At 40.5% G+C, this 25338-nt stretch overlaps 1 protein-coding gene across 1 annotated transcript in view; it reads right to left on the bottom strand.

The window, feature by feature from the left end:
- Positions 1 to 21441, bottom strand: part of PIGN (phosphatidylinositol glycan anchor biosynthesis, class N) — a gene marked incomplete at its 5' end in the record, with an annotated part of 88315 nt that extends 66874 nt beyond the window's left edge. The window contains 6 exons of the mRNA XM_009883949.1: positions 4435 to 4551; positions 8363 to 8493; positions 9888 to 10012; positions 14633 to 14739; positions 20062 to 20160; positions 21320 to 21441. Of these exons, the coding sequence (XP_009882251.1) occupies positions 4435 to 4551; positions 8363 to 8493; positions 9888 to 10012; positions 14633 to 14739; positions 20062 to 20160; positions 21320 to 21441 (701 nt within the window). The remainder of the gene's footprint in view (positions 1 to 4434; positions 4552 to 8362; positions 8494 to 9887; positions 10013 to 14632; positions 14740 to 20061; positions 20161 to 21319) is intronic.
- Positions 21442 to 25338: the final 3897 nt, after the last annotated feature.

The following is a 25338-nucleotide window of genomic DNA, read 5'->3' as shown; positions in this document are numbered from 1 at the left end:
TTCAATAGTTTTAAAAAAAGGTTAACCCAAGGTCCCCAATATACTGGCACAGAGTGGTACAAATATACTTCATGTCTGCCATAAACAATACCGGCCAATAGCAAGCTCAAGGGAAAAGTTCAACGATTTGGCAATCGGAACAACTACAACAAAAGCAGAGACAAAGCCAAATGTACAAGCCCCTAAAGCTGTGGTGCATAATACAAAAAGCTGGTTCAAAACTGTATTTTCCTGCTTTCCATTAGCCTCTAAGGAAATAAAGAAGAAATTGCCCGTTTTCTTGGGGGGTGGAGAGTTATTTAAAAACAGAGTTTAGTAGGGTTTGGGGTTTTTTTTCTTCCCCATGCCTTCTTTTCCTTTTAAATTTGCTATCCCACTACCCACAGCAACAATATAAGCAGGAAAAAAAAAAAAAACCAACCCCCCCCCCCCCAAAACAGACAACATATGGCTTTTTTTCCTATTCAATCTTAAAAAAAGAAGATACACAGGAAATGACCACAGGGGCTGAAACAGTACTTAAAATACTGTCAAAGACCTACCTAGAGCAGATCTCAAATACAGCAGTAAAGACATTGGGAGCACCTACCCTCAACTTGGGAACCAAACAATGGTGGCAACAAGGGCACAGCCACCTTCCTCAGTACACAAAGCTAAATGGGACACTCACCGCCCTGCTAACACCGCTTTGCCAAAATGACATTGCAGAAACAGCACAGACGGAAGCAGGAGTCTGCCTAGAACCTCAGACCATTGATGATATAGCCACGTTACCCAAAATTACCCTTTGAGTTTATGAAGCAGAAGTTTAAATGCACCAGAAACAGGTTTCATGAAAAATACAGGTAAACCATCGCTCAAAGGTCTGGCTCAACCTCATTTATTTTCTCCAAACAGGCATTCAAATCCTAGACCATACCACTCTTTCTCTATCTTTCGATATACCCTGTCTGTGCCAGACCCAAACCTGTCTCAGCTGAAAACAGCCCGACAGAGGAAACATCCACATTTGCAGTACTGCACGTACCAAACTTATTTTCAGCAATTAGTTCACACCATTGCTAGCTTCGGGGGTCTGTGTACAAGTCCACTGTTGTTTGGTCCCAAGAGCACCCTGAAGAGGAGCCATGTACCTTAACAGCAGCGAGACACACAGTTACAGCGAGTTCCCACGGCAACACAGGGGAAGGATTACCAGCATTAATCACGAATTGTGTTAAACTCACACCACAATGAACAAGTTTGCTTCCTTTTGCTTCCTAGAAAAGGAAATGGGTTTATGTTTCTAGAGGTATAGACTCTCATCCATATTTCTATTATATAAATGCATTGCTTGTTTTCCTTTAAATATCATTTTCCAATGAAAACTGTTGGAAAACTGTCTACACGCACACAATGTGCTCAAAGTAGGAAGAAACTGTAGCTCTGCTAGAGAAACATCTAGCTTTGTCAGAAGCTTTTACATCTCCGCTTCCCCTATTCTGACATTCCCAAAAGGCACAGAGTTGAAGACATCTTCCTTGGACCAGGTGCTGTAGACATTGAGCCCAGGAGCTCCTGAGGACCAGCACCCACCTGAAGACCGGCCAGCCCAGGCCGTCCTCCCAGGAGAGAGGCGTCTTGGGTGTACACGCTGCCCGGGCTGGTTTATGATTCCAACTCACCGTCTAGGTTTCCTGTACAGTGCTCAGCAAAGTTTTTCACCCGCTTTAGAAGGTTCTTTATCTTTATACTGCCCTGCTTTTACTGCAGCCCACTGGGCAGTCAGATGCAAAGGCTCCAGGGGAAACAGCAGCGAATCGCTGGTTCCAGAAGAGGCTGAGGCTACATGAACCAAAAGACATCTCATGTAAAACTTCACAGAAGCAAAACCAGTGAAGGGGTACACTGAGCTCCCTGAGCCATGGCAAAGCAGGCTGAGCCCCCGCCAAAACAGGGATGTGTATAGATGAAAACAACCATCCCACATCCTTCTGCTGCAGAAGGCTGTGCCTTCACTTACAAGCTTCCCTGGACTCGTGCCCCAAGGCCACCCAGCAGAACCTGCGCTGAGGAGCCGGAGAGCAGCTCTGTATTCTCTTTCTTTCTGAAGAAAGGTCAAGCCAAGGGCCAAAACGGTAATGCTACACATCACCCACAGGATGCAGGGCTGCCATCACAAATCTTTCCAAGATGATTGCATGGCCAGGCCTGAGGGAAGGCAGAGCACAGGTGAAGGAACTGATAAGAAGGCAGCTGTCATCCCAGAGCTGACACTGTGCCCTTCTGGCCATGCAGGAGCACGTTAATCTTTCCGTGACAAATTGGACAGACTAAGTCCTGCCTGTTGGCACCGCCTTTGGGGGTATCGACCCTCAATGGCAATGATGAGAAGAGAGACAATTCACTGAGCTGCCCACAGCCTGCTTGCATTGAACAGAGCATAAGAAGTTTGTCAGCATTAGAAATATTCTGCTCTTTCCATGAGCTCTTAACTCAGAGAAATTAGGAAGGATTGTCAATAGACACAAGGACTTGAACATTGGTGCATGCAATCGCAAATGTAAGTCAGACACGTGCACACTTCTGTGACACAGCAGTCTTGAAAATACGCTCCTCTCCTGCACGTAGTCTCAGCTGCATTTGTATGGTGCAGGAGAGGCAAATTCAAAGAGACCTCTTTTAAGCATCTTTTCCTTCATATTTAAACTTTGTGAAAATAGCTGGGATTGTAACTTAATGGAGAAGCTGCACTGTATTGATCTGTGAAAGTGCTAAGTTCCATTTCAACAATTTTTTCTTTATTTTAAGCTACATAGCCTACTAGAAGCTATAATGTACTACCACTGAGAGAACAGTCACTTTTTTAGAAGATATTTATTACTCAAATAGAGATTCAAACTCCCAAGATACTCAGAGAGACTCAAGTCTCCAATAGAGATTATCCCCGGCAATTAAGAACCTGGAAAGATAGTGTCTAAACAAATCAACAACATGCTCCACAGTACAAAAGCTGCAGAGCAAGTCCAGAATGAAGGGAGAAGATTCTGATCTTTGCTTTGGGGTGTTTGGTTTTTAGTCTGGTTGTTGGTTTGTTGTTTTTCTCGTTTTTAAACCATCAGAAGGAAAATACAAAGCAGGCATAGAAAGGTGCAGACACATTCCCTCCTTTAAGAAAATAAACATTTCCTAACAGATGACAGCCAAAAAGCTTTCCTTATTGTGTACTACTGTGTACCTGGAAGTCAGCTCAATACTCATCTTTTTTGAGATGCCCTCACTCTATTTTCATCATTACTTGAAGTAAAACACTGAGGTTTGTACTAAAGCTGCTGAGAATTAAGGAAACTGACAGCTGTAAAAATCAACTATTACAGATCAACCCTTAGAGACATCAAGTGTCCTTAGAAGTCTAGAAGATCAGCCATCACAGACACCAAAATCAGTTGGTTTTCCTGTTTTCCACTTTTTACTCTACAACTAATTTTCAATTTTATCAGAGATATCATAGTTTTACAGCAGCAGTTAATCACAGAGTGCGAAATGTTAGCATGCTATATCCAAGTAGTTCTGTATGTTTAATCCGTTACCAAATACCTTGGTCAAGAGCAAGGCAGGGTTAAAACCTCAGAGCTGAAGTCATTTTTGCCCATTTTCTCTTCTCTAATGGAGCTTGACAAACAATCCAATAAACCAGACAGTCATTACCTCATTGATCGCGAGTAACAACCTGAGAGATTCAAGGCATCTTAAGAAACAGAGCAGGCTACAAGAATTGGGCACGTGAAAGAGCAATTGTACAGATTAATCATACGTGGTTCTAGAAATCCATTGCTATTTCAGTAAGCCAGTATTTATTACATTATATATTTGTGTATATATATATTTATACATAATATATCTGTATATATTACTTCATTTATATATAATGATTTTTAAAAGTTTTCTCTTCTTAATAGATTACAAAGGGGAAAAATAACAGTATAGAGTCACAGTTTTTCATTGAGAAAGACTGTTTACAATTCCACAGCAGCCACAAGGATGCAAGTGAGACAAAACAGCTCCTGGAAAGTTCCCAGGGTTGTACTGCAGACCTAGGAAAGAGTCTTAGGACATGTCAACTTATCATGGTTTTGTACAAATAGCTTTTAACCTCTGGGGGTCTTCCTAAGAATTAAGTCTCCTCTGGAACTAAGTTTTAGGAGTGTGAATAACCTCCTGTACCCAAAGAAAGTCAGTCTTCAATTCCATGATTAGAAAACAAAACCAAGTCTGATATTATTTACTCAATTTTGCTATATCCTCCATAGGCATGCCCTGTTACGTCTTTCCAAACCGCACAAAGCAAGCCATATTTACTGCAATGGAACAGAAGTCAGTGAAGACCAACAGCTGTAATAGTTGAACACCTCCCTTTCCCCAAAATCTTGCACTTAAGTTTTATATTTTACCTACCTTTCAAAAAATTGTCTTCAAAGAACTGGAACGTGACTTTCTGTGGATAATTCACCCCAGCACCCCAAACAATCAGTGGTGTTAAAGTTTCTGAGGGATGACCAGCTCCATGGGATCCTAAGGTACACCAAATCAAAAAAAGCATAAACTTTAAGATAGATGGTATAAAAACAAACAAAACCTATATATATGCGCACATGTACTAAGTTCTTGTTACAGTATGCATACTAAAATCCTGTTACAGACAACTGATTCCAGCTTCATAGCTTATTTTTATGCCACTAACAATAAAGGCTAAATTCAAGTTGCAAGTTGGGAAATCGGTACCGCTTAAATCAAGCCTATAAAGACATAACTTTGTACATTAAGAAACTCAAACCCTTAACCTACAGAAACTAAAGCCAAAGTATTCAAAAGCCTCAAGATGCAGATGAATTACCTGCTCAAAACACATACGTGTGCCTATCCTGAGCATCCCATGGAAACCAGGGATGGTTGATTTCAGTAAAATTAGGCTCATGTCCAAAAAGAAATATAGAACTGACCTCTGGTCCACAAATAAGGATTAGACTTCCCTTTCAAAACCAGGAGACTATGTATTGCAACTGTCCTCTCCCCAGTGATACAAGTTCATTTTTAAGGTTTTAAAGCCTGGTAGCACACTCCTTAAAAATTGATAAAACATTACTTCCTTCCCCATGGAAATTAATGCCCTCCAGATTAACGCATCAGCCACCCAAAGGAGGAAGCTTTAAAACTATGACGTCTCAACAGCAGCTGCACTGAAGCAGAAGCCACACAAGCTTGAAAGAAATGCCGGTCATTGAACTCGGTGGGTGAGGTGCCACAGCAGTGAGATAACCCAGTCCCAAAGGGAATGACACTGTTATACAAACTCTGTGCCAGTCATTGCACAGATTGCACATTTTCTTTGTATTTGCACAGACACAAACTCCTCCCTCTGCATGTGTGCGTGTGTATATACTTTTTAATAATTACAAAGGACAGAGAATAACACAGCGCTTTAAGGACAGCTTTTTTTCTTAACAACAAAAACCAAACCAGAATTGGGTATGAAATTGGGAATAGCGTTGAGGCTGTACAACAATCACTACGGCAGAGCTGAAGAGCCAGCTTTGCTTTCTTTAAACAGCACTAAGCTTAAGAACGCACAGGTCTGGGAATAAGATTTCCGATGTTCAGAAATCCCTTGGAAGGCACTCTCTGGGCTCAAAAGTAGCAACAACTGCTCTTCTTTGCAGAGCCTGGGAAAAGAACAGATGGAGAGAGTGCTTCCTCCATCCTCCAGGCATCAGTTATTTCTTTGTATTACAGGAATAAAGTGCATTTTTTGGTGAGCTTTCATTTTAGCCAAGCCATCAGCTCCATCAGCATTTTAGTGAGACAATGCCTCCATGAATACTTTAAGGCAGATACAGCTGAGAGAGGCAGCTGTATTCACCCTCTCCCTGTTTTAAGAACCAGGTTTCAGCCTGATCAGAATTATAAGGGGGGGAGAATTTTGATTTTCAGCTGGGTCAGTTCCCTGTTCCACCCCTCAGCACCCTTCAAACACACCTTTTCAGGAGAAAGGGAGGAAAAGGGAGGAAAAGGGTGGTGGTGATAAGTTTTCTGTTCTCTGGTCCAGCATACCACACAGTAGTACTTATGCCAGGATGGTAGCAGCAACAAGTGGGTGGGTGTGGGACCACCTATGTTGGTGGTCAGCAGTTCCATCTGAGACCACCTTAAAGAAAAATCATGGAGTGAGATTGAGAAAACAAGTGATTTTATTGGGCTTTTCCAACAACCACAGTTTCTTTGATCATATCAAGTTCAGAATATGTTCTCTTCCTTAATAGGTCCCCCCTGCCCTTTTAATTTTTAATTTGTTTTAAAACTGGTACACATCCCATTCTGCAAATAACCACTGAAAGACTGCAGCAGTTGCCGATGCTACAAGCTCAAATAGAAAACCACTGAACTAGCCTTCAGTCCTCTGGCTATGGGCCTGAGCATCATCTCTGGCTTTGCTCTTGGACTCACTGAAGTCAACTTTTGAGTTATTAACACTTCTGGCAGAAGATTAAGCTTTTTCTTCAGACAGAAAGAGATGACAAAAAACTATGACAGACCCGTGGTTCTCAAAGCCTGAAGAGTTACTCCTATCAGCTTTTATTCCCGCCTCACAGGATCCAGTACACAATGAGAACACCCCAAAAGCGCACCCTGGCAGTGAGGAAGGCAAACAGCACCCGGATTGTGTTAACAGGAGCACGGTCCAGGGAAGAGATTATCCTCCTCTACTCGGTACCTGTGAGACAACTTCTAGACACTGGATCCAGTTTTGGGCACCTCCAGTACAGGAAAAGACATCAGTCATCTGGAATGAGCTCAGTGAGGGGAGGAGGAGCACTTGGCCTGTGAGGAGAGACTGAGGGACTGGGACTCGTTCAGCCTGGAGAAGAAATGGCTTTGGGGAGGACATAACACAGCACCCTGCCTGTACCCCACTGTGAGGGGTCTGAGAGAGGATGGAGCCAGGGTCTCACTGCGGTGCATGGTGAGATGATGACAGAGAACAGGCGTAAGTTGGAACAAAGGAGGTTCAGATTGCAGACATATAAAAACTTTTCCCCTCCAGGAGGGCAGGCAAGCAGTGGAGCAGGCTGCCCAAAGGGGCTGCATAGGCTCTATCCTTTGAGGTTTTAAAGGCCCTGCTGGATAAAGCCCAAGCAACCTTGTCTGATTCCAAAGCTGATCCTGCTTTGAGTAGGTGGTTGGACCTCCTGATGTCCCTATGATCATATATATATATAAAAAAAACCATACACACACCTCCCTTATAGAAATTATGAAATGTTTGCTTCAAACAGACAAAAAAATATATGCCAGGATTCAGATTTTATTGCAAGTGGCAGTCAGCATAACAGTAAATAATGTTCAAAACTATTTTACAAATAAGCAGATGGCAATTAGGCTGATTTTGAATAAATACATTAATATTTTTCTCATCACTGATGACAGAAAAATCTGCATCCCTTCCCTTTGAAAAGTTTAGGAGTTCACACACAGAGTAAGATGCCCAATTTTGCCTTAAGTGTTTAAAAGTATCACAGTTAGGAGTTACAACCACACACAGCATCAGAAGAGAGACCTATCACTTTAACTGGGTGCATACAAGGACAGGAGCATTCTTAAAATTCTTGAAAAAAAAAATAATTGTCTAAATGAGTTCACCACCGTAAACTCTTCTCATCTGCCCTTAACCTAGTTACACTGAAATTGCCTCAAGTCATTAGGCCACTGTGGTCATGCCCTTCACAAGTGTCCTCTGCGGGTACCAGCCTGGCCCGCCACCTGCCTCACTCTCCTTTCTGTACTCTCAGCTGCTCCACCAGCAGCAGCCTCCTCTAGAGAGATCACACAGCAGTCGCATCCTTTCTGCTGTGCCTAAAAGGCCAAAACAAGCAAAAAAGACTGCCCCAAGGTTTTTCAACAGCTCACAGTTTGTCACCTTTCCCAGGTGCTTCAAGAGCAAAGTGATAACTATTTCTGTACCACATGGGCTGCAACACCTTCACAGTTGGCAGCCAAACACAACCTCCCCCTGCTCAGGCTAGTTTTCTGCAGGGAGGCCAAGAGAGGTGTTTTTCAGGTCTTTTTCTCCATACTAGCAGCCACTAAGGGAGTTAAGCTTTACCCTATTCATTTCTTTTTCACTTGTCCAGATACGCAACTCAGCTGTCATAGGTCTGATGATGGCACCTGCAGCCAATTAACTATGTCCTAATTTGCACGGGTTTCATACACAGGCAACACTTAGGCTATCAAATCGAAGCAGGGGCTCCATATCTTCTAATGTGACAGAGCTCCGTAACTGCACTCATCCATAAACTCAGCTGACTAAAGATTTAAAAAGACTCACCCCAATCGGTCATTCCATGGTCAGAAGTTAAAATAAATGCAGTTTTTCCATCATTTCCATAGAAATTTTCAATCATCGAAACAATTTCTTTTATACCCTCGTCAACTTTTTTAATATTCTCCTTGTATTCCCTAAAAAAATAAGAAAAAAATGTTATTAAATTCCAGGTGGCTCTCACACTTGGTATAGAACAAGTTATCCATGGTCATAATGCCCAGTCCTTTGATTATAGATGGCTTTGCCTTCTTCTACAGAATCTCAAGCTAACAAAAGGCATCCTAGACACAAAATCTCTCCTCCTCTAAATCTTACATGAGACAGCAAATGGTCACAGCACAGTTTGAAGGTTCCTGAATAAGCACAGATCCCAGAGTTTTGTGGAATACAAGCTAAGCCAAAAATCTATATATTTTTAGAAAAAGTGGCCACAATTAACTTTCTGCCAAGTAATTTTCTATTTGTGGCTGTAGCTAAAGTCAGTTTTAAAACTCTATCTTCAAAAAATCATAACAAAAATCACATGAGACATACAGCAAGTATTAACTTTGGAACAAAGTCAGAAATCAGAGCAAGAATTTTGAAAGCAGGCAAGGACTGAAAGACATAATGTCCTACATTCCAAGCATGTGTGGAAATGAAAAGTTCTCAAATAGCTCCCTTCAAGTTGAATTGGTGATGAGTATTGTTAATCTAAACTCTTCATTCAAGTGTCCTAAGGAAAGCTAAAGTGTAATGTTGAAATTTGCAGCCATTATTCCTGAACTTAATGTTGTCTATAAATTCAACCATCCATCTGTCCTGGTTTGGCCTCAGCCGGCAATGAAGAACCACGCAGCTGCTCGCGCAACTCCCACAGCCGTGGGAAAAATCGACAGAAAAAGGCAAAACTCGTGGGTTGAAAAAGTGCAATTTAACAGAACAGTAAAAGGGAAGATGAAAACAAAACAATATCACCGATAAAGGGATATGAAGATGCAATTACAGTACCGCTGCACAGCACTCCGACCTGAGCGGCACCCCCGAGTGGCGACTGTTCTCCTCGCCAGGCTACCGCCTCTTATAGCCCGGGCATGGGTCACCTGGGATGGAATACCCGCCCCCTGCCGGCTCCTGGGGAAATTAACCCCATCCCTGCCGCAACCAGGACACCATTTCAGCCATGGGGAATCACAGAACTGCTTCCATTGTATATTTAAAAATAAAATTTCCTACATATCTTCTAGATCATGTATCGACTATAACTAAGACAACCTGCTAAAAATCAGACTTGAGTAGAGGAGTATAACCAGGCAGGCGGTATATAGCAAAAATCTGTCACTTCTACAGACGAGACCCCAAAACCAAAAAAATTCACATAGAAAAACCACAGAAAATTCAGAACATAAGTAATTATGGTGACATACACGTCCTACTGTAGAAACCCTCAAGACTGCAAGTCTTGTTTCAGGCCTTATAAATAGCACTTTGAAAAGTTACTGTATTCATTTAAAACTAATAAGAAAGATATGCTTAATCTCTCAATTACCTTGAGTTTGGCCGATGAGCATGTCCATTTGTGTCTATGCCTAGCAAATGAAGGAACAGAACCACTTTGTCTTCATGCAGTGCAGAGAACAATGTTTGATTACTTCTGGAAGAATTAAAGAAGCTCTGTATGGAATAAGCCATTAAGATATTAATCAGAGCACAATGGAAAAAGATGATAGGCAGCCTATTAAAAATAAAACACAGATGTTTTCATGTCAAAATACTATTAGAGTTATGAAAGAGAAAAATTTAATTACTTCCCGATGTACTTCTTGGAGGATAAGCACCACCAATATAGTAAGTCCAATATTTCAGCCTCAGGCAGGCAACGTTCCTCAAGTTGAAGGGTCTTTTTGTTTGGGTTTTTTTTTTTTTTGGTGGTGGTTTTGTTTTTTTTTTAAGTGTTACTTGAGTTTCTTTAGGCAGAAATACCAGATAACTGGTATCATCCCTTCTTTGCCTCCTGTGTCATTGCAACTATGCACCTTTCCCAAGATCCACTTATGGCTTTATATTCCCATTGATTTATCAATTTCAAGCTAGAAGCAAAGGTCTCAAATGCTCTTGCTTTGGAAGCAGGTTCCGCAGGACTGAGATACCAAGCTACAACTCATTTGCAGAAACCAAATTAAAACAGAACAAGACACGCTTTGCAAATACATGAACTACAGAACATACATCTGCCTTGCACATGTCCTACTTCAGCATCCCTCAGGCAGATGCCAGGGGGATTTTCCCCTCAGATTGAATGAGTCTTGACATGGCTATTCTATGTTAGACCAGCCATATTACAGCAATGCAAAATGCAAGCAGACAGCTATTCCAACATGATCTCCTTAGTAACAGCACTGCCCGAGGAAACAAAGTTGGGCAGAGTTTTAGCTCAAAAAGCAACCTGAGAACCTGTCAGTACACTAATATAAAGGAAAACGTCTTCAAATTTCACACAAGAGTCCAGGGAAAATGTTGACAGAGCCAGTGAACCACTTCTGCCACCAAAGAACAGAGCAGTGATAGTGGGAGCTCATTTGTGATAGTGGTGGAGCTCCTAAAAACTAAACCTCATACCTTGTGTAAACGAAAGTCACTGTACCCGGAGGAACACCAAACTGGAAACAAGAGTATCATAGCAAGCCGTGTCAGGAAACCATGGTAGTACACAATTTCACCTTTTTTCCCCCCCACTGAATGGACAAGCTACATGGACTAATATTTGCACATTCTCAACTTCAACTCTTGTCCAAATAAAATCATGACCAAAGTCCAGAGATATTTTAAATAAAGATACAAGAACAAAATCCAATCACATTCAATAGTAATATAATTATTTTTATGGAGATCTCCGTTTCTGACAGGGGTCCGTCCACCTGCATATATTTGACCACAGACTGAAGAAGCCTTCCAGAGCACACCAGTAACTTGCAGGATATAGTATAACTCTATTTTCTTATTTTAATTAAACAAAAGGAAATAAACAAATGGGAAACTCTTAAAATGAAATCCAAAATGTAGATCAATATTAGAAGGCAGGTATTTTTCTATCACAGACTGATTAAGCGAAAGAAGCCATTGTGTGGAAGGCAAGGCCTGAGCTTCTCTTCTCCCACCAGAGGAGTCCCCATGACATACCAAAACCACCCCACTCTCCCAGCCACCTCATAACCCAGAGCAGCAGCAGCCAGAAGAGCTTACCGAACCTCTGACTAATTAAGAATGAGACGACAAAAGGAAGATGGGTGTAATGTAAGACGTGGCATCTTTTCCCAGAGCAAATAGCAAACTTTATCCCATGGAACATTTTTTTAAATGGTTTACTGAAAAAAAACAATTAGGAAGTTCACCACAAGGAGTTATCCCAGGCTGATAAAGGCGGTGACTTGGTAAGCAGAACATCAAACAGTAGGAGCAAAACCCACTTTGCTCTGCAGGTTGCTGAACTGCCTGCCCAGTACTATCCTTGTATCTCCTTGCAGCCTACTAAAGGCCTCCTCTTTTTGGTATTCATTCTTCACAAAACTTGAGACCTACCACCACTCAACACTAGTTTCCAAGCCACCATTATATGTTTATTGCATATATATTGTTTCTGCCTCAATTTTTGTTGTTTCCTTTTTATTTGCTCCATTCAGTAATATTACCTCCCTTGTATATTTAAGCCAAACGACACCAATAAGTTTCAGGGATGGGAGTAAACAAAAAAGAGGCTGAGAGAACTCAGTTTCTCCAGTCTCAAAAAACAGCAGCTAAGGAGAGATCTCATTGCTGTCTACAGCCATCTACTGGGAGAGTGAAGAGAAGATTGAGCCAGACTGTTCAGAGGGCCTTGGTGATGTGACAAGGGGAAACTCACAGTTTGAAATGTGGGAAATTCCAGTAAGCTAAAGAGACTTTTTAGAATTATTTTTTAAAACCGTAACTGTAGCCAGATATTGGAACAGGTGCTCAAGAGGTTGTTGAATTTCTGCCCTTGAAGATGCTCAAAAACTTGACTGGGCAAGGCCTGAGCAGCCTGCTCTAACTGGCCCTCCTTCATGCAGGGAGTTGGACTCGACGGCTACTACAGCTTTCTTCCAACCTTTTTTTTTTCTACGATTCTGGCAACTTCTCTATGCTTTTCTGGCAACTAACAACAAATAATGCCCTGGCTACAACTGATACACAATTTAGTAAGGTCAGCAATAAGTTTCCCATTAAAACATTCACAGTAAAGTGTAAAATTAATTATAATGTAATACTAATATAAATATTAATATAAATATTACAAGACAAGTTTGATTACAACTACATGAAATCTTTTAGCATCATGTCTGTCCTTGGATGGGAGAAAGCAAAGAAGAAAAAAAGACTACTAGAAGGTCTAGCAAGCACAGGATTTACTGATGTCTGAACAAAATATGGACTCCACAGATATTTAACAGAAGTTGCTGGTGACCATTTGTTCGCCCAGAGCCCTCCATGGAAGCATGATCCTTTAATAGAGCTGATAAACTCTAGCCATTCTCCGTTCTACCCCCGTCTTTCTTGGGGCAGAGGAAGCCACAAGTAGCCCTTGTGGTGCTTGGGACCTGCTGACTCCACAGTGGAGAGGGAGTACACCTTAGTGCCTTTTACATCCTAGAGTCAGAAATCCAGGGACCATTTTGCCCAACATAGAGTTAAATGATATATCATTAAGTACTCGAGATAAAACTCAAAGGAAGAAAAAAAATGTAGGCAAAGGAGAACTTCGTTTCAGCAAACTGTCATTGTTACTTATATAATCTCACCAGCACAGCTGAGAGTTGTTTGAATTATAATAGCAGAGTGACCTCAGTTTCAGTCCGCCTCAAGTTTCATGCTTCTGAAGCAATCACTGATGTGTAACTGAAGAGATGATTAATGGAATGAGTGTTTTAGACCAGTCAATCAAGTCCTATCCATTCACTGTATGAAATTTAGGTAGGCAAAATAAGTCTTTAAAATAATGGTGCTGGTTCCAAGGAAGAAGTAATCAGTAATGACATATATATCAAGCTTATCATTATCGTTCGAAAGAAGAAATGCTATTAGGTGTTTTGAATTAAAAGAAAGGTAGTACCACCCTCACATACCTGTGCAGCTCCAAGTGACAGCAGGGTGCAACTTTAAGACAACAGCTATCCGAGTGTAATTGACAGTCTAATTTGATTTGTATTCTTCGTACGCATTACAACATGCAACCTGGCACAAGTGCAAGCTCAGGGAGAGGACAGCAGCTAGAAAAAACATCTTTTCACTTGCAAACTCAGAAAATCACTTCCTTTGAAAACTGGCAAACTATACTAGTTTTTTCCATGCTATGTCACTGTTTAAAGCAGAACAACCCTTGGCTTCCTAATGAAGCTACTAATTTGGTTTATTTATTGGTTTATTTGGTTTTATTTTTGGTTTGATTTGATTTATGCTGGTTAGCTAATGTTAATGCATGCAGTCCAGAGATCTTGCGGAAGAAGTTTTAAGTCCATTAATGTTCTTATGTGATCCAGAAAGTAATTCACCCAATTGCCCCACTGATACAGATATTTATACACCGATACCCACTATCACCATTTCTTAATCCAGGACAAATGAGGCAACATGGAATAACATGAATATAGGAACTAATGAATAATCAGAAACTATGTGCCTTGGACTATTAATACTTACAGTGACAACGTCACAGAAAACAGTCATGAACTGACCCAAGTCAGCTCCAAGTCAGCCTCCGTCCCATCCCCCCTCAACTAACCATGACTTCTCTGACAGCCACAGCATAGCATGAACCACAACAGATAATCAGGAATCAGCTACGTGCATCAGAACAAGCCACGCTGTATAATTACAGTGGGTACAACCCTGACTAAAATTAAGTCAATAATACTTTCTCATAACGAAGACTTACCATTTCTGCCATGTCACAATATTTGTTATAAAATCCTTAACTAATCACATTCTGTAGTGCTTTAAAATGGGTTTAAGATTATACGCAAATTTAAGTCAAAGACAAGCCAAATATGTTTTTAAAGCATACTTTTATTACAGTTAGGTTTTTTTATTAGCATTGAATGACAAAATATTTCCTCTAAGCTTCCACTATGCTAGTCACGATACTCAATTCAAGCAATTTTTACTTATGACCCCAAGTGATAGGTCTTTCAAAAATTTCTTACTTTCTAGTTCTATGATAAAGTTAACATCCAGATGTAGTTTTTATACACAGGTAGCATAAAAAGATTCTCTGCTCACCTTAACATGATCAAAAACCCACGTGTCAAGCTCTGCTGCATCTTGTGCTCCAAAGTCTTCACTTTCTGCTGTGTAACAAAATGTATAAACGTGATCCCCAGTAGCACCTACAAAAACAATACAGATGAAATAGGAGATGGAGAAAAGTTTTCCTCCTTTTCTCATAGTCAAAAATACACAAATAATGCATAGGAATAGAAATCTATCAAGAACGACAATCCAAAGTCAAAGACATTTTATCCTTATTTTAAACTTTCCCATCATTAATGTTTTTTTGAAGCCTGGATACCATTTTAACTCATTAGCTTATCAGCACCTCAGAGGAATGAGGAGCAATGTTATCCAGTATGCTTAGGTGAGGAGATAAAGTATGGAAAAGCATATAGGGGTAGAATAAATCCCCGTTAAAGCAAATTAAACAGAATTTAGTTTTTGAAACGAGGAATTTCACTGAGAAACTTCTAACAGAGGAAGCCAGACATTAAAAGCCTTGTTTGAACACACGTTTTGGGAGGGTTTTTTGTTGAAGAACATGTACTTAGCTTGTGGTGGTTAAACTGAATCGTGCAAGACAATGCCCTATCAATGAGGCCTTTTACACAGGAAAACTTCATATATCACATATAAGGAAGGCAACAGGAGGAATGTAACTTAGTTACTGTACATCAATTCTAGGAGGCAACGCAGCATTGAAAGCCAAGTGGATAGCTTCACAAAGACGATATTCAAAGTGTGCATCTTTAAAACATGGATTCAAAATTTAAAAGGGAGAACTACTGGACTATGTTCAGGCATAAAGTACAACATGAGGGCCACTGATGCGAAAGCACAGCATCTGGACAAGGCAATTTCATTCTGTATTCACTGTCAATAGAGCAAAGCAGAGAAAGGGGGGTGGGAGGGGGGGAACGGAGACCTGGAAGAAAGTAAACTTCAGAAGTCCTGGAAAGACCTGAGGTTAGGTGGGATTTCACGAAATAATACAGTCAATGGCTGAGCTGTTACAGCTCAGGGATGCTATTTCTACTGTGACTACATAAACTCCCAGACGGAAAATGTTCTTCTATCAGTTGATGGCCAGAGAGAGTATGACTGATTTGCTGGATGTCACAATTATATAATGCAGTTTTGTAAGCTTCCAGGCTTGTGAATGAACTAACATCCCAGTATAAGGGAGCTGTTTAACCAATATTATGCCCAAACCCACACAAGGAATGCAGGTATTTCAGGCCATGAAGATGAAAGCTGGCACAGATTTTCTGGTCAGCTCCCACATACCCCCCAGGAGATGTTACTTCTACTTATAACCCAGAACACTCACCGCAGTTCTCACAGTCTGAAAGAAAAAGAAGAAAATACTCCCAGGCATTAAAAACTGAATTAAGGAGTCCCAATTGGTGGATAAATTACTTCAAAAGAAGAAATAAGCCCTGGCCATCACTGTCAGGATGACTGATGGCCTAAGAGGGTAGAGTGCTGTACTGTTTTTCCGCAGCGTCACAAGTAAACCTGAGAAGACTTGTCTTTGAGAGGCGCCACGCCAAGGAAGCCAAATGAAAGCAAACAGTTTGCAGACGAGGCAAAGAAACACATCTACTACTTACCCATTTCTAATTTCTACCAGACTGAAAAAGAAAAAAAGCCACCCAACCCTGCACTGCAAAACGACGCCATACTAGGAAAGTTTTGGACTGCCTGCATAGCTTAAATAATGGATTTTTTTTTTTTAAATAAGAAAAAACTACTATGCCATATGTTACAACATATTATTTTATTGCTGTTGAGAGGTGGCGAGCAACAGTATGCCAAATATTTTCTTTAAGTCCAGGGATGAGGAAACTAAGATGGGATAGAGAAGCAGAGGAAGCCAGAGCCGAAAACATCCTTTAGAAGCGAGCACAGAGCTTTACTGGGTTTGGTGCTGCAATAACACTATGAGAAATAATGGGAGGTGCCAGAAAGTCCCACAACAGATACCACCTGTTCCTATTGCAGAACTACCTGGCACATCATCTCACCCACAGTACCAATATTCAAATATTAGGATCGGGGATCAAGTTACCACGCTCTTACAATAAGATTTACATCTTGCAGAACGCAAAGCTCTCACTCTGCCAGCGGGGCTGGTCCTGTGTCTGACAAGTCTTTCATGGGTCAGAGCCCAGACCAGCAGGATACTTGTGCTAGCAACTTTTGCAGGCACAAAAGAGGGGAAGAAAGAATGAAGGCACAAGGACCATCAGACACTAAGCTCTGCCCACAGAGTGTGGGCATCAGAGAGCAGTCAAACACAGCCAGGTGAGGAATGCGAGAAATTCTGCATTTTTCTTGGTGTGCTGTAGGAACAAGGAACTAGAAGAGGAGACCAAGAGGTCTGTCTGTCCAGAATAACCCTGACAAAGGCTTGACCCATTTGTCCCTATGGTCTTGATGATACCCTTCTTCATACTCAAGCTGAACAATGACCCTAGCATTGCTGCTAGCTTCCAACAGAGAGAAAGGGAACCTCTGGAACAAATGGCAATCTGGATGCAAAGGACTAACATCTACTTCCCGTAACAGAAGCAACAGCCTCAGCTCCTTTTTCAGCATGGCATTTAATATTTGGGATTATACTCCAACGTAGACGCGTGACAAAACAGTACAGGATTGGACTGTTCAAGTCAAACTTCAAATTCTGACAAGTCTAGAAGAAAAACTCAAAATTTTAAAGAGCATTCTGGAAATAACACAGGCATTTTCAAAGTACATTATTTTCAGATAATTTCAAGGTCATAATCTAAAAATATCATAGAAAATAAGGTTAAAATTAGCAGACTGAATTTGTGCAGCTGTTGTGGTTTAACCCCAGCCAGCAACTAGGACCACAGCCATTCACTCCTTCCCTCCCTTCCCCCCTCCGCCCCCAACCTCAGTGGGGTAGGGAGAAGAGGGAGAGAAAGTAGGGGGGAAAAAAGGAAAAAAGAACAATTCGTGGGCCGAGATAAAGACAGTTTAATAGAACAGTAACAAAGAAAAAAAAAATGGCAAAAGAATACACAAAATGAAGTGATGCAACACAAATTGCTCTCACCAGCCGAGGATCAATTGCCCAGCCTGTCCCGACCAGCGATCGTGGATTCCAGCCCCCCAGCCAACCCCCATTTATACACTGAGCATGATATCTATGGTATGGAGCATTTCTTTCACCAGCTTGTCCTCTCTATGCCCCTTCTCAGCTTCTATGGGAAGCTCAAAAAGTCGTTGATTGAATATAAGCATTACCTAGCAACAACTAAAACAATATGTGTTATCAACATTATTCTCATACAAAATCCAAAACACAGCAGCTATTAGGAAGAAAATTAACTCCATCCCAGCTGAAACCAGGACAGTAGCTTAAGTAAGTTTAACTATTAGAAACTAACACCTTTTAATCCTGCTTAAGTAAATTGCACACCAGTTCCAAAGGTACATCGCAGATTTTCTCAGACTGAAACACTAATCAAAGTCACTGAGACTTCAACAAATTTAGATTTCATGCATATCTATTTTGATATTAAAGGAGATCTGTGAGCATTTTATTTACCTTCTCTATAGAATCCTCAACCATTTAATTGAAATATTTATTTTATGATAGGAAAAGGACCCCAATAACATAGACGATGACAGGAAACAAAGGATTTTTCTCTCCTTCCCAAAAACGAGCAGGTATTATATACTCTTTAGGCATCATCTAATGAAAGCAGTGAAACAGCTAACAAAATTCTGAACATTTTGGCATGATAAAATACACACAAGAAAAGAGTCCTGTGAGCTTACAAATTTGCAACATGGAAAGAGGAAGAGAAATGAACCTATGCTTCCCTATCTCCTTTTAGGCTTTTTTGTAAAAGTAAAGTTAAAGAACAAACACTTGATTCCATTCCCTGTATTATAAAACTTTTCTCTTTGGAAATTCTGTATTATAAAATCCTTTCTGTGTTATAAAACTTCTCTTTGGAAGAAGGGTAAATATCTTTTTCTACTGAAAGAAGTTAATCTACCTTTCTATCGTGAGAAACTATGATTCATTTTCCCACACAGCATTTACTTCTCAGATACAGTGCTGCACTAAACCTTTCTCAGTTTCGGGGGATTTCCCTCCCCCTCCAAAAGAAAGCTCCATTGTTGACGCCATTCAGAACAAGCCATATCGAGAGACACAGCAACAGCATGGTATTACCCTTGCACATCCCTCCAGTTAACATCAAAGCTGCTTCCAAGTCCTGTGCTTATCTTCTTACTCAAACAAAACTAGTAGAAGTACAGGGCTCTGGGAAATTCTTGAATTCCCCAAATATTTTCCCAAGAACATATCTCCAAAAATGTAAATAAGCTGTGCAAGGGCAGTGTACCACCTTTCCCCTCTCCCCAGCCGCCATCACATATTCCCAAATACAAGCTGTAATCTGAGGTCATGGGAAATTATCAGGAGATATTTTTACAGCTTACCATAAATTTACGGGGATAAAGCAAAGAACAGACAAGAGGTGCGTGTGTGTGAGGGGGGATATCAGGAAGAGAGGCGGAAGCGACTGGAGTTCAGAAAAAGTTCAAGAATCATCATGAGAAATATGATGTACACTTTTTCTAAAGCAATATTAGATTCCACTCCTATCCTGCCCATAACATTTTTCTGATTTGTCAATGCCAATACTTAGAACAGAACAGCAGCATATGCCCCTATCTTGCCCCCTTTTCACTTCAGTCTCTTTTACTCTGAGATTATGGGAAAGGGTGTATGTGCCCTCATTCTTCCAAGAACAAAAAACAAAATTAAACTTGGAGGCTTGGAGGCACTCTAAATTTTTTAAATGTTCCTCAGCAATCTCGGCATGCTGAAAGACCAACTGCACTTGGCTGACAAGACTTTAACACACTGCACACCATGGGGAAAAGACCTCGGCTTCAGCAATAGTACCAGGCAGTTCCTAATTGCATAAAGTTATTCCCTTTACACATTATTGTTCTAGAGTAGAAGAAGGATAACCCACAATAAGCTACTTCACCAGCTCAGACACTCAAAAAGCATGACTATAGTTTATCACCTGAATCACTGGGAGCTGCATGCAGAGGAAGAAAATGCCAGCTGCAGGCTTGCAAACAAGAGCTTTAAACTTCAAGCAAAGAAAAAATATTAGGTCCTTTTAACTAAGGGTGTGTTTCATTTAGTATGCTGAAACAATTAGGTAAAACCTATTTAAATGGATGAATAATAAATAGGGATATCCTCTATAAAAGCCTGCTTCTTTTTCTTCACCCAGTCTTGAATTCACAAACTAGGAATCAGGTATACAAATATACAAACTGGAAATACTTTATTCACCTTCTTTAACTCACAATTTTTAAGTGTCTCTATTTTACTACCTGATAACTATGTGTTAAAGATTCATAAAATTTCAACTTACCTTTTGCAAACATTGGCAAAATATCTGGGCTTCCCCAGCTCCAAGTATATTTACTTTCATTGAAAACAGAGTCAAATTCCACTGGATTCTCCTTCCATCCTGTTAAACAAACATGGATTTAAATGGAGTTAGCAGAATATCTCATTGACTGCTAAGATTGATAGTCCATGCAAAATGTTGGGGGTTTTTTTGTTTGGGTTTTTTTTTTGTTTGTTTGTTTTTTAAAGTTTCCCTTATACTATTTCACAATGAACTCCACTTTGCGAGTCTCTGTTTTACTTCCATTTCAACTTCTATTTGCAATTAGTCCCCCATTCATTAAGAAGTTCACTGAAAACCTAAGCCAATCTCATTATGCCAGGATTCAAAAAGACAAAACACACAGCTGATTTACCTTCAAAACAGCTAAAAATCTCCTGAATTCTAAATCCCCTGTTGTCTGAATTCAGCTTTTGGCATTTTAGGCAATAAATTACACACTCATATATCATATTTCCAGCAATCACATTCCACCTCATCACAATAAAACCTTCAAGATGTTCTGTTTCCATGACAAGGCAGCTGACAAACATAAAGAGATGCTCTTAACAGCAATTCCCGCCAATCCTGCATTTGTAGCAGATGTCAGAAGGAAGAACCTTTACATTAGGAACATGGCCAAGACCAAGAAATTACTCTTACCTCCCCTGTCCAAAACCAACACACAACACTACAAGCGCTCAGGCTAGTAGGAAGCCTGGGGGAAGGCAGAGGACCACAAAAAAAGACCAAGTCAGTAACGCGAAGGCTTGTTGCACATTATTATCCACCAAGCACGCAGTAACAGCTAGCTCCGGACAAAACACATAGTTGGGGTTTTCGCTTTATTTTGCTACTGATTCTCCAACTCAGCCTAGCAATGGTTCAGCTAAGACACTGCAGTTCTCTTCTTGTTTGTGACATCTACTTAGCCATCTCCCATTACATCCCAAATGATAATTAAAAACTCCGTTACGTGAAGAGTTCATTCCATAAGGTTCTTCTGCTTTTAGACTCAGGGTGCTAAATTTTACCATGTTACAAAATATTAACTTATGTAAGCTACTTTCACAGCTATCAATATTAAGAGTGGGAAATCCATCCAGAATTATTCTTTTCCATATAATCTTGGTACACAAACCACTACGCAGGTATTTATTAATAATCAACTACAAACCCAGCACATCACTGCAACACCCGATTTTGGAGGACAGTATTCAAAGCTTTAGGACCAGCATACCTTTAGCAACTGCACTGACATCTTCATAGAATCCAGCTATAAGTGCAACGTGCCCTGGCCTGGATTCCGTTGGAACCCGGGTGTGAGAGATTCCCCAGCTGCCATTATTCTCTAGAATACCCCTGAAAACAGGATACAAGGCAGTTAATGCTCATGGCTTCTTGAAAGTACAATGAATTGCAGAAAAAAAGAATGACAGGTAGATGTGAGGCAGGAAATGCAAAAAAAAACCAACAAACCCAAACAAAACCAGATTTTCACTACTGCCTGCTGTGCAGCAAAACAAGCAGAACATTAACCTGCAAGTAGCTGTATATTATAACACCCCACAGAGAACATTACTATTGCAGCCCATCAGCACTGCAAACAGATGAGTTTAGCTGGTGTTCTAATACACTCAGAATTAACATACTAATTTTTTTCTCTGCTGCTTTCTGCTACAGCTTACTTTTTTCCGCCCTAACATATTGTTTCTGCCTGGTGTTACTTTCTTTGTTCTTTCCACTTAGCTTCAAAGTGTCTAGTTCGATCTTATCTTACTAAATATGCGTAATTATAATTAGTTCTTGTGACCATGTCTGCCTTTATTTGTGCTGAATATTGGAAGCCAGCATCAAGAGAATTCAAAAACCACATAAATCTAAGGTGCAAATCATTTCAGCAAGATGGAGAAAATTTAAGTAAGCCTTGTATCTTTTGCAATTACACCAGAGTGAAGGAGAATACCTTCTCCCCACATATACAGAAATACATAAATTGTCTAGGGATTATGCACATACAATAGTTATAACACTTAAAAAGCGAATTAAATAGAGGACAAAGCCTCGTAAACTACTCTTGTCTGCCGAAGATATGAACAGTTGGAGCCTGTCGGAGGGCACGCAGTGAGCGCTACCATATGCTGTTTTCTTGTCTCCATCTTCTGGAAGAAGAGGAAGATTCACTGCTCACTGTCAGAGCAAGGGGAGAAAGAAAGACAACAAAACACACCAGGACATACCTTACACTAATGTTTAGGAAAAAAGCAGCCAAATCTTCTTAACAAATTCAAAGCAGTTTTTAAGAGTCTAATCTACCAGGAAACTGTATTTTTGTTGTTCATGATACAAGCTACAAAATTTGCTATATTTTTATCAGATGTGTTTTAGCCTTAGTAGATTCTAAGTTCATGCCTTGTGACTTTATTTTTAACAGAGACTTTATACAACTGTTATTACAGGATCCATACACTCAGCTCTAAATATACTTCTCACTAATGAAGTAAGAATCAAACCACAACCTAAAGTTTCAGGCTCCACTCCAAGCTTGCACAATTCAGTTTGCTTGGGGTGTTTTTTGGTTGTTTTTTTAACTCATCTTAGACCTCACATTCTCAGGTCTACTTGAAAGCTCACAGGACTATTTGGAATAACCCAAATAATACAGTGAAAAATATAAAAGGTGATATAGCACTCTAACACATTATTCCTAGCTCTCATCTCAGCTAGGTCCTAAGACAAGTTGTATTGAAAAAAAGTACTAATTTAAAAAAAGATGTAAGTATTAAAGTGGCTTTCTAATTTATTCACACTGGAGACTGATAAAAATGTCTTGCACTAGCATTAGTGGGAGATTTAAGACAAAAATACATTTTTGGCCCTCACACTTCATTGCCCCAACAGGTAGGAAATTGTTTTAATTAGAATTTGATTTCTCTTGAGTTGGAAAGTAATCCTTTACCTTTGCTTTTGTGGGGCTATATCACAGGAATAACACATACCAAGCAGAAAAAAATATAGCCAAATACTGCCATTTCCCTGTTCAAAATTCATTTAGCTATTTTGAATTATTTCAAAGCCTTCTACTCAGAAGAACCATTTAAAAAAATTAATTTCCTTGACAGTATAAACATTAGCTACCTATAATAACAATGACAAATATGAATATGATATAGTAATACAGCTGAAACATGACAGGCAAGGAAAAAAACACCTTCCCCGATATCACCACCACCACTACAGCAATTCAGACTACCTACCATCCCTCACAGCTATCACAAGACTGCTGAAAAACAGATTTTTCAAGAATATTTGTAAGAGAAAATACTAGGTACTTGGCATAAATCACCCAGCAATCTGCTCCAAGCCTAATAGATATTTATTATTAATTTTATGTACCTACTAAAACTTCGCTTCTATTTATAGCACATTGCTACAAGAATGGTTCTTGCTCATTTAAAGATAATCTTTCCTCATTAACAAGACAGTAGTTCCCAAAGTGGTCCACCTGGATGAGACAAGTAATCCGTCTGTTACGTTGTCCACTACTATAAAGCAGATAAAGGACTGAAGACTTGGCACTTTGGAATGAATATGCAAAAAAGTGGACTTTATATTAAATTGCATATACTGCAGGCTAGTATTATTGAAAAAGGAAAGCTCAGACAGCAATAACTTGGAAGAATAAAAAAGGAAACACTCCCAGCAACAAACATCTGCTCTTGTCTACCCGTTTACAAGGCCAACTTACAGAAGTTGTGTAGCTCAAAGGTTCGATGACAAAACACTGAGTACCTTGCTTTGAAATGGCAGCAGTATATATATGGGTCTGCTGATTATATATATATATTACATATATATATGGGGGTGCTGATTGACGAGGAGCTCAACATGAGCCAGCAATGTGCAATTACAGCCCAGAAGGCAAACCATACGCTGGGCTGCATCAGAAGAAGCGTGGCCAGCAGGTCGAGGGAGGTGATTGGACGTGGCCTTGGGCAACCTGGTCTAATGGGAGTTCTCCCTGCCTATGGCAGGGGGGTTGGAACTCGATGATCTTCAAGGTCCTTTCCAACCTAAACCATTCTATGATTCTGCCCCTCCAGTCTACTCTGGTGAGACCCCACTGGGAGTACTGCGTCCAGCTCTGGAGCCCCCAATGCAGGAAAGACATGCACCTGTTAGAGAGGGTCCAGAGGAGGGCCACAAAGATGATCAGAGGGCTGGAGCACCTCTCCTATGGGGACAGACTTAGAGAGTTGTGGTTGTTCACCCTGAAGAAGAGAACGCTCCAGAGAGACCTTATTGTGGCCTTCCAATACCTAAACGGGGCCTACAGGAGAGCTGGGGAAGGACTTTTTACAAGGGTAGGTAGTGATAGGACAAGGGGGAATGGCTTCAAACTGGAAGAAAGTAGATTTAGATTAGATATTAGGAAGAAATTTTTCACTTTGAAGGTGGTAAGGCACTGGAACAGGTTACTGAGAGAAGTTGTGGAAGCTCCATCCCTGGAGGTGTTCAAGGACAGTCTGGATGGGGCTTTGAGCAATCTGGTTAGTGGGAGGTGTCCCTGCCCATGGCAGGGGGGGTGGGACTTGATGATCTTCAAGGTCCTTTCCAACCTAAACCATTCTGTGATATGTAGTAGAGCTGAAGATAGACTCTGGATTGCCTGGCCCTCCACCTTTCAGAACACGCAACATGCCACGTGTTTTTTCTTTTCATCATCTCTCACATATACATGCTCACACACATATATATTTATAAGCAGAATGAGAGACAACGAGAGAAATACAGATGGCACTTCAAACCTCTAATGGCATTTTATTACACTCAGTGACCCACCAGCATCTTTGCTTATTACAAGGCAGTTCTCCCCCTCCATTCACCCGTGTACTTTCAGTGCAAGTAACAATGGTTTACTTCTACAGATTTTGAAATAGAAAGTCCCTCACTCCACAAACAAAGTAAACCAGATACAGGAAAAGTGCAAACTTCCTAACACTTGACAAGTTAATACATGGTTTAACTTTTTATTTTTAGATAGGCATGATAATGCTGAATGACTGAAACTGAAAAACTCAAACCACTTACTGGCAAAAAGATCCATTATAACTCTATCCTAGCCACTGCCCACCACTGCTCCTAGTGATGGGGCCATTACAGCATTCACACCTTGTTGATGGTGCAAAAGACCAACAGTTTTACTGCTAAGAGAAGAAACTGCTCTGGAGGAAGTGTGAAGTCCACTGCTAAAAGACA

Source organism: Charadrius vociferus, unplaced genomic scaffold (assembly GCF_000708025.1).
Source record: "Charadrius vociferus isolate BGI_N301 unplaced genomic scaffold, ASM70802v2 scaffold234, whole genome shotgun sequence".
Lineage (NCBI taxonomy): Eukaryota > Metazoa > Chordata > Aves > Charadriiformes > Charadriidae > Charadrius > Charadrius vociferus.
The sequence above is the reverse complement of the archived record's forward strand: the minus strand, read 5'-3'. Positions and strand labels throughout refer to the sequence as shown.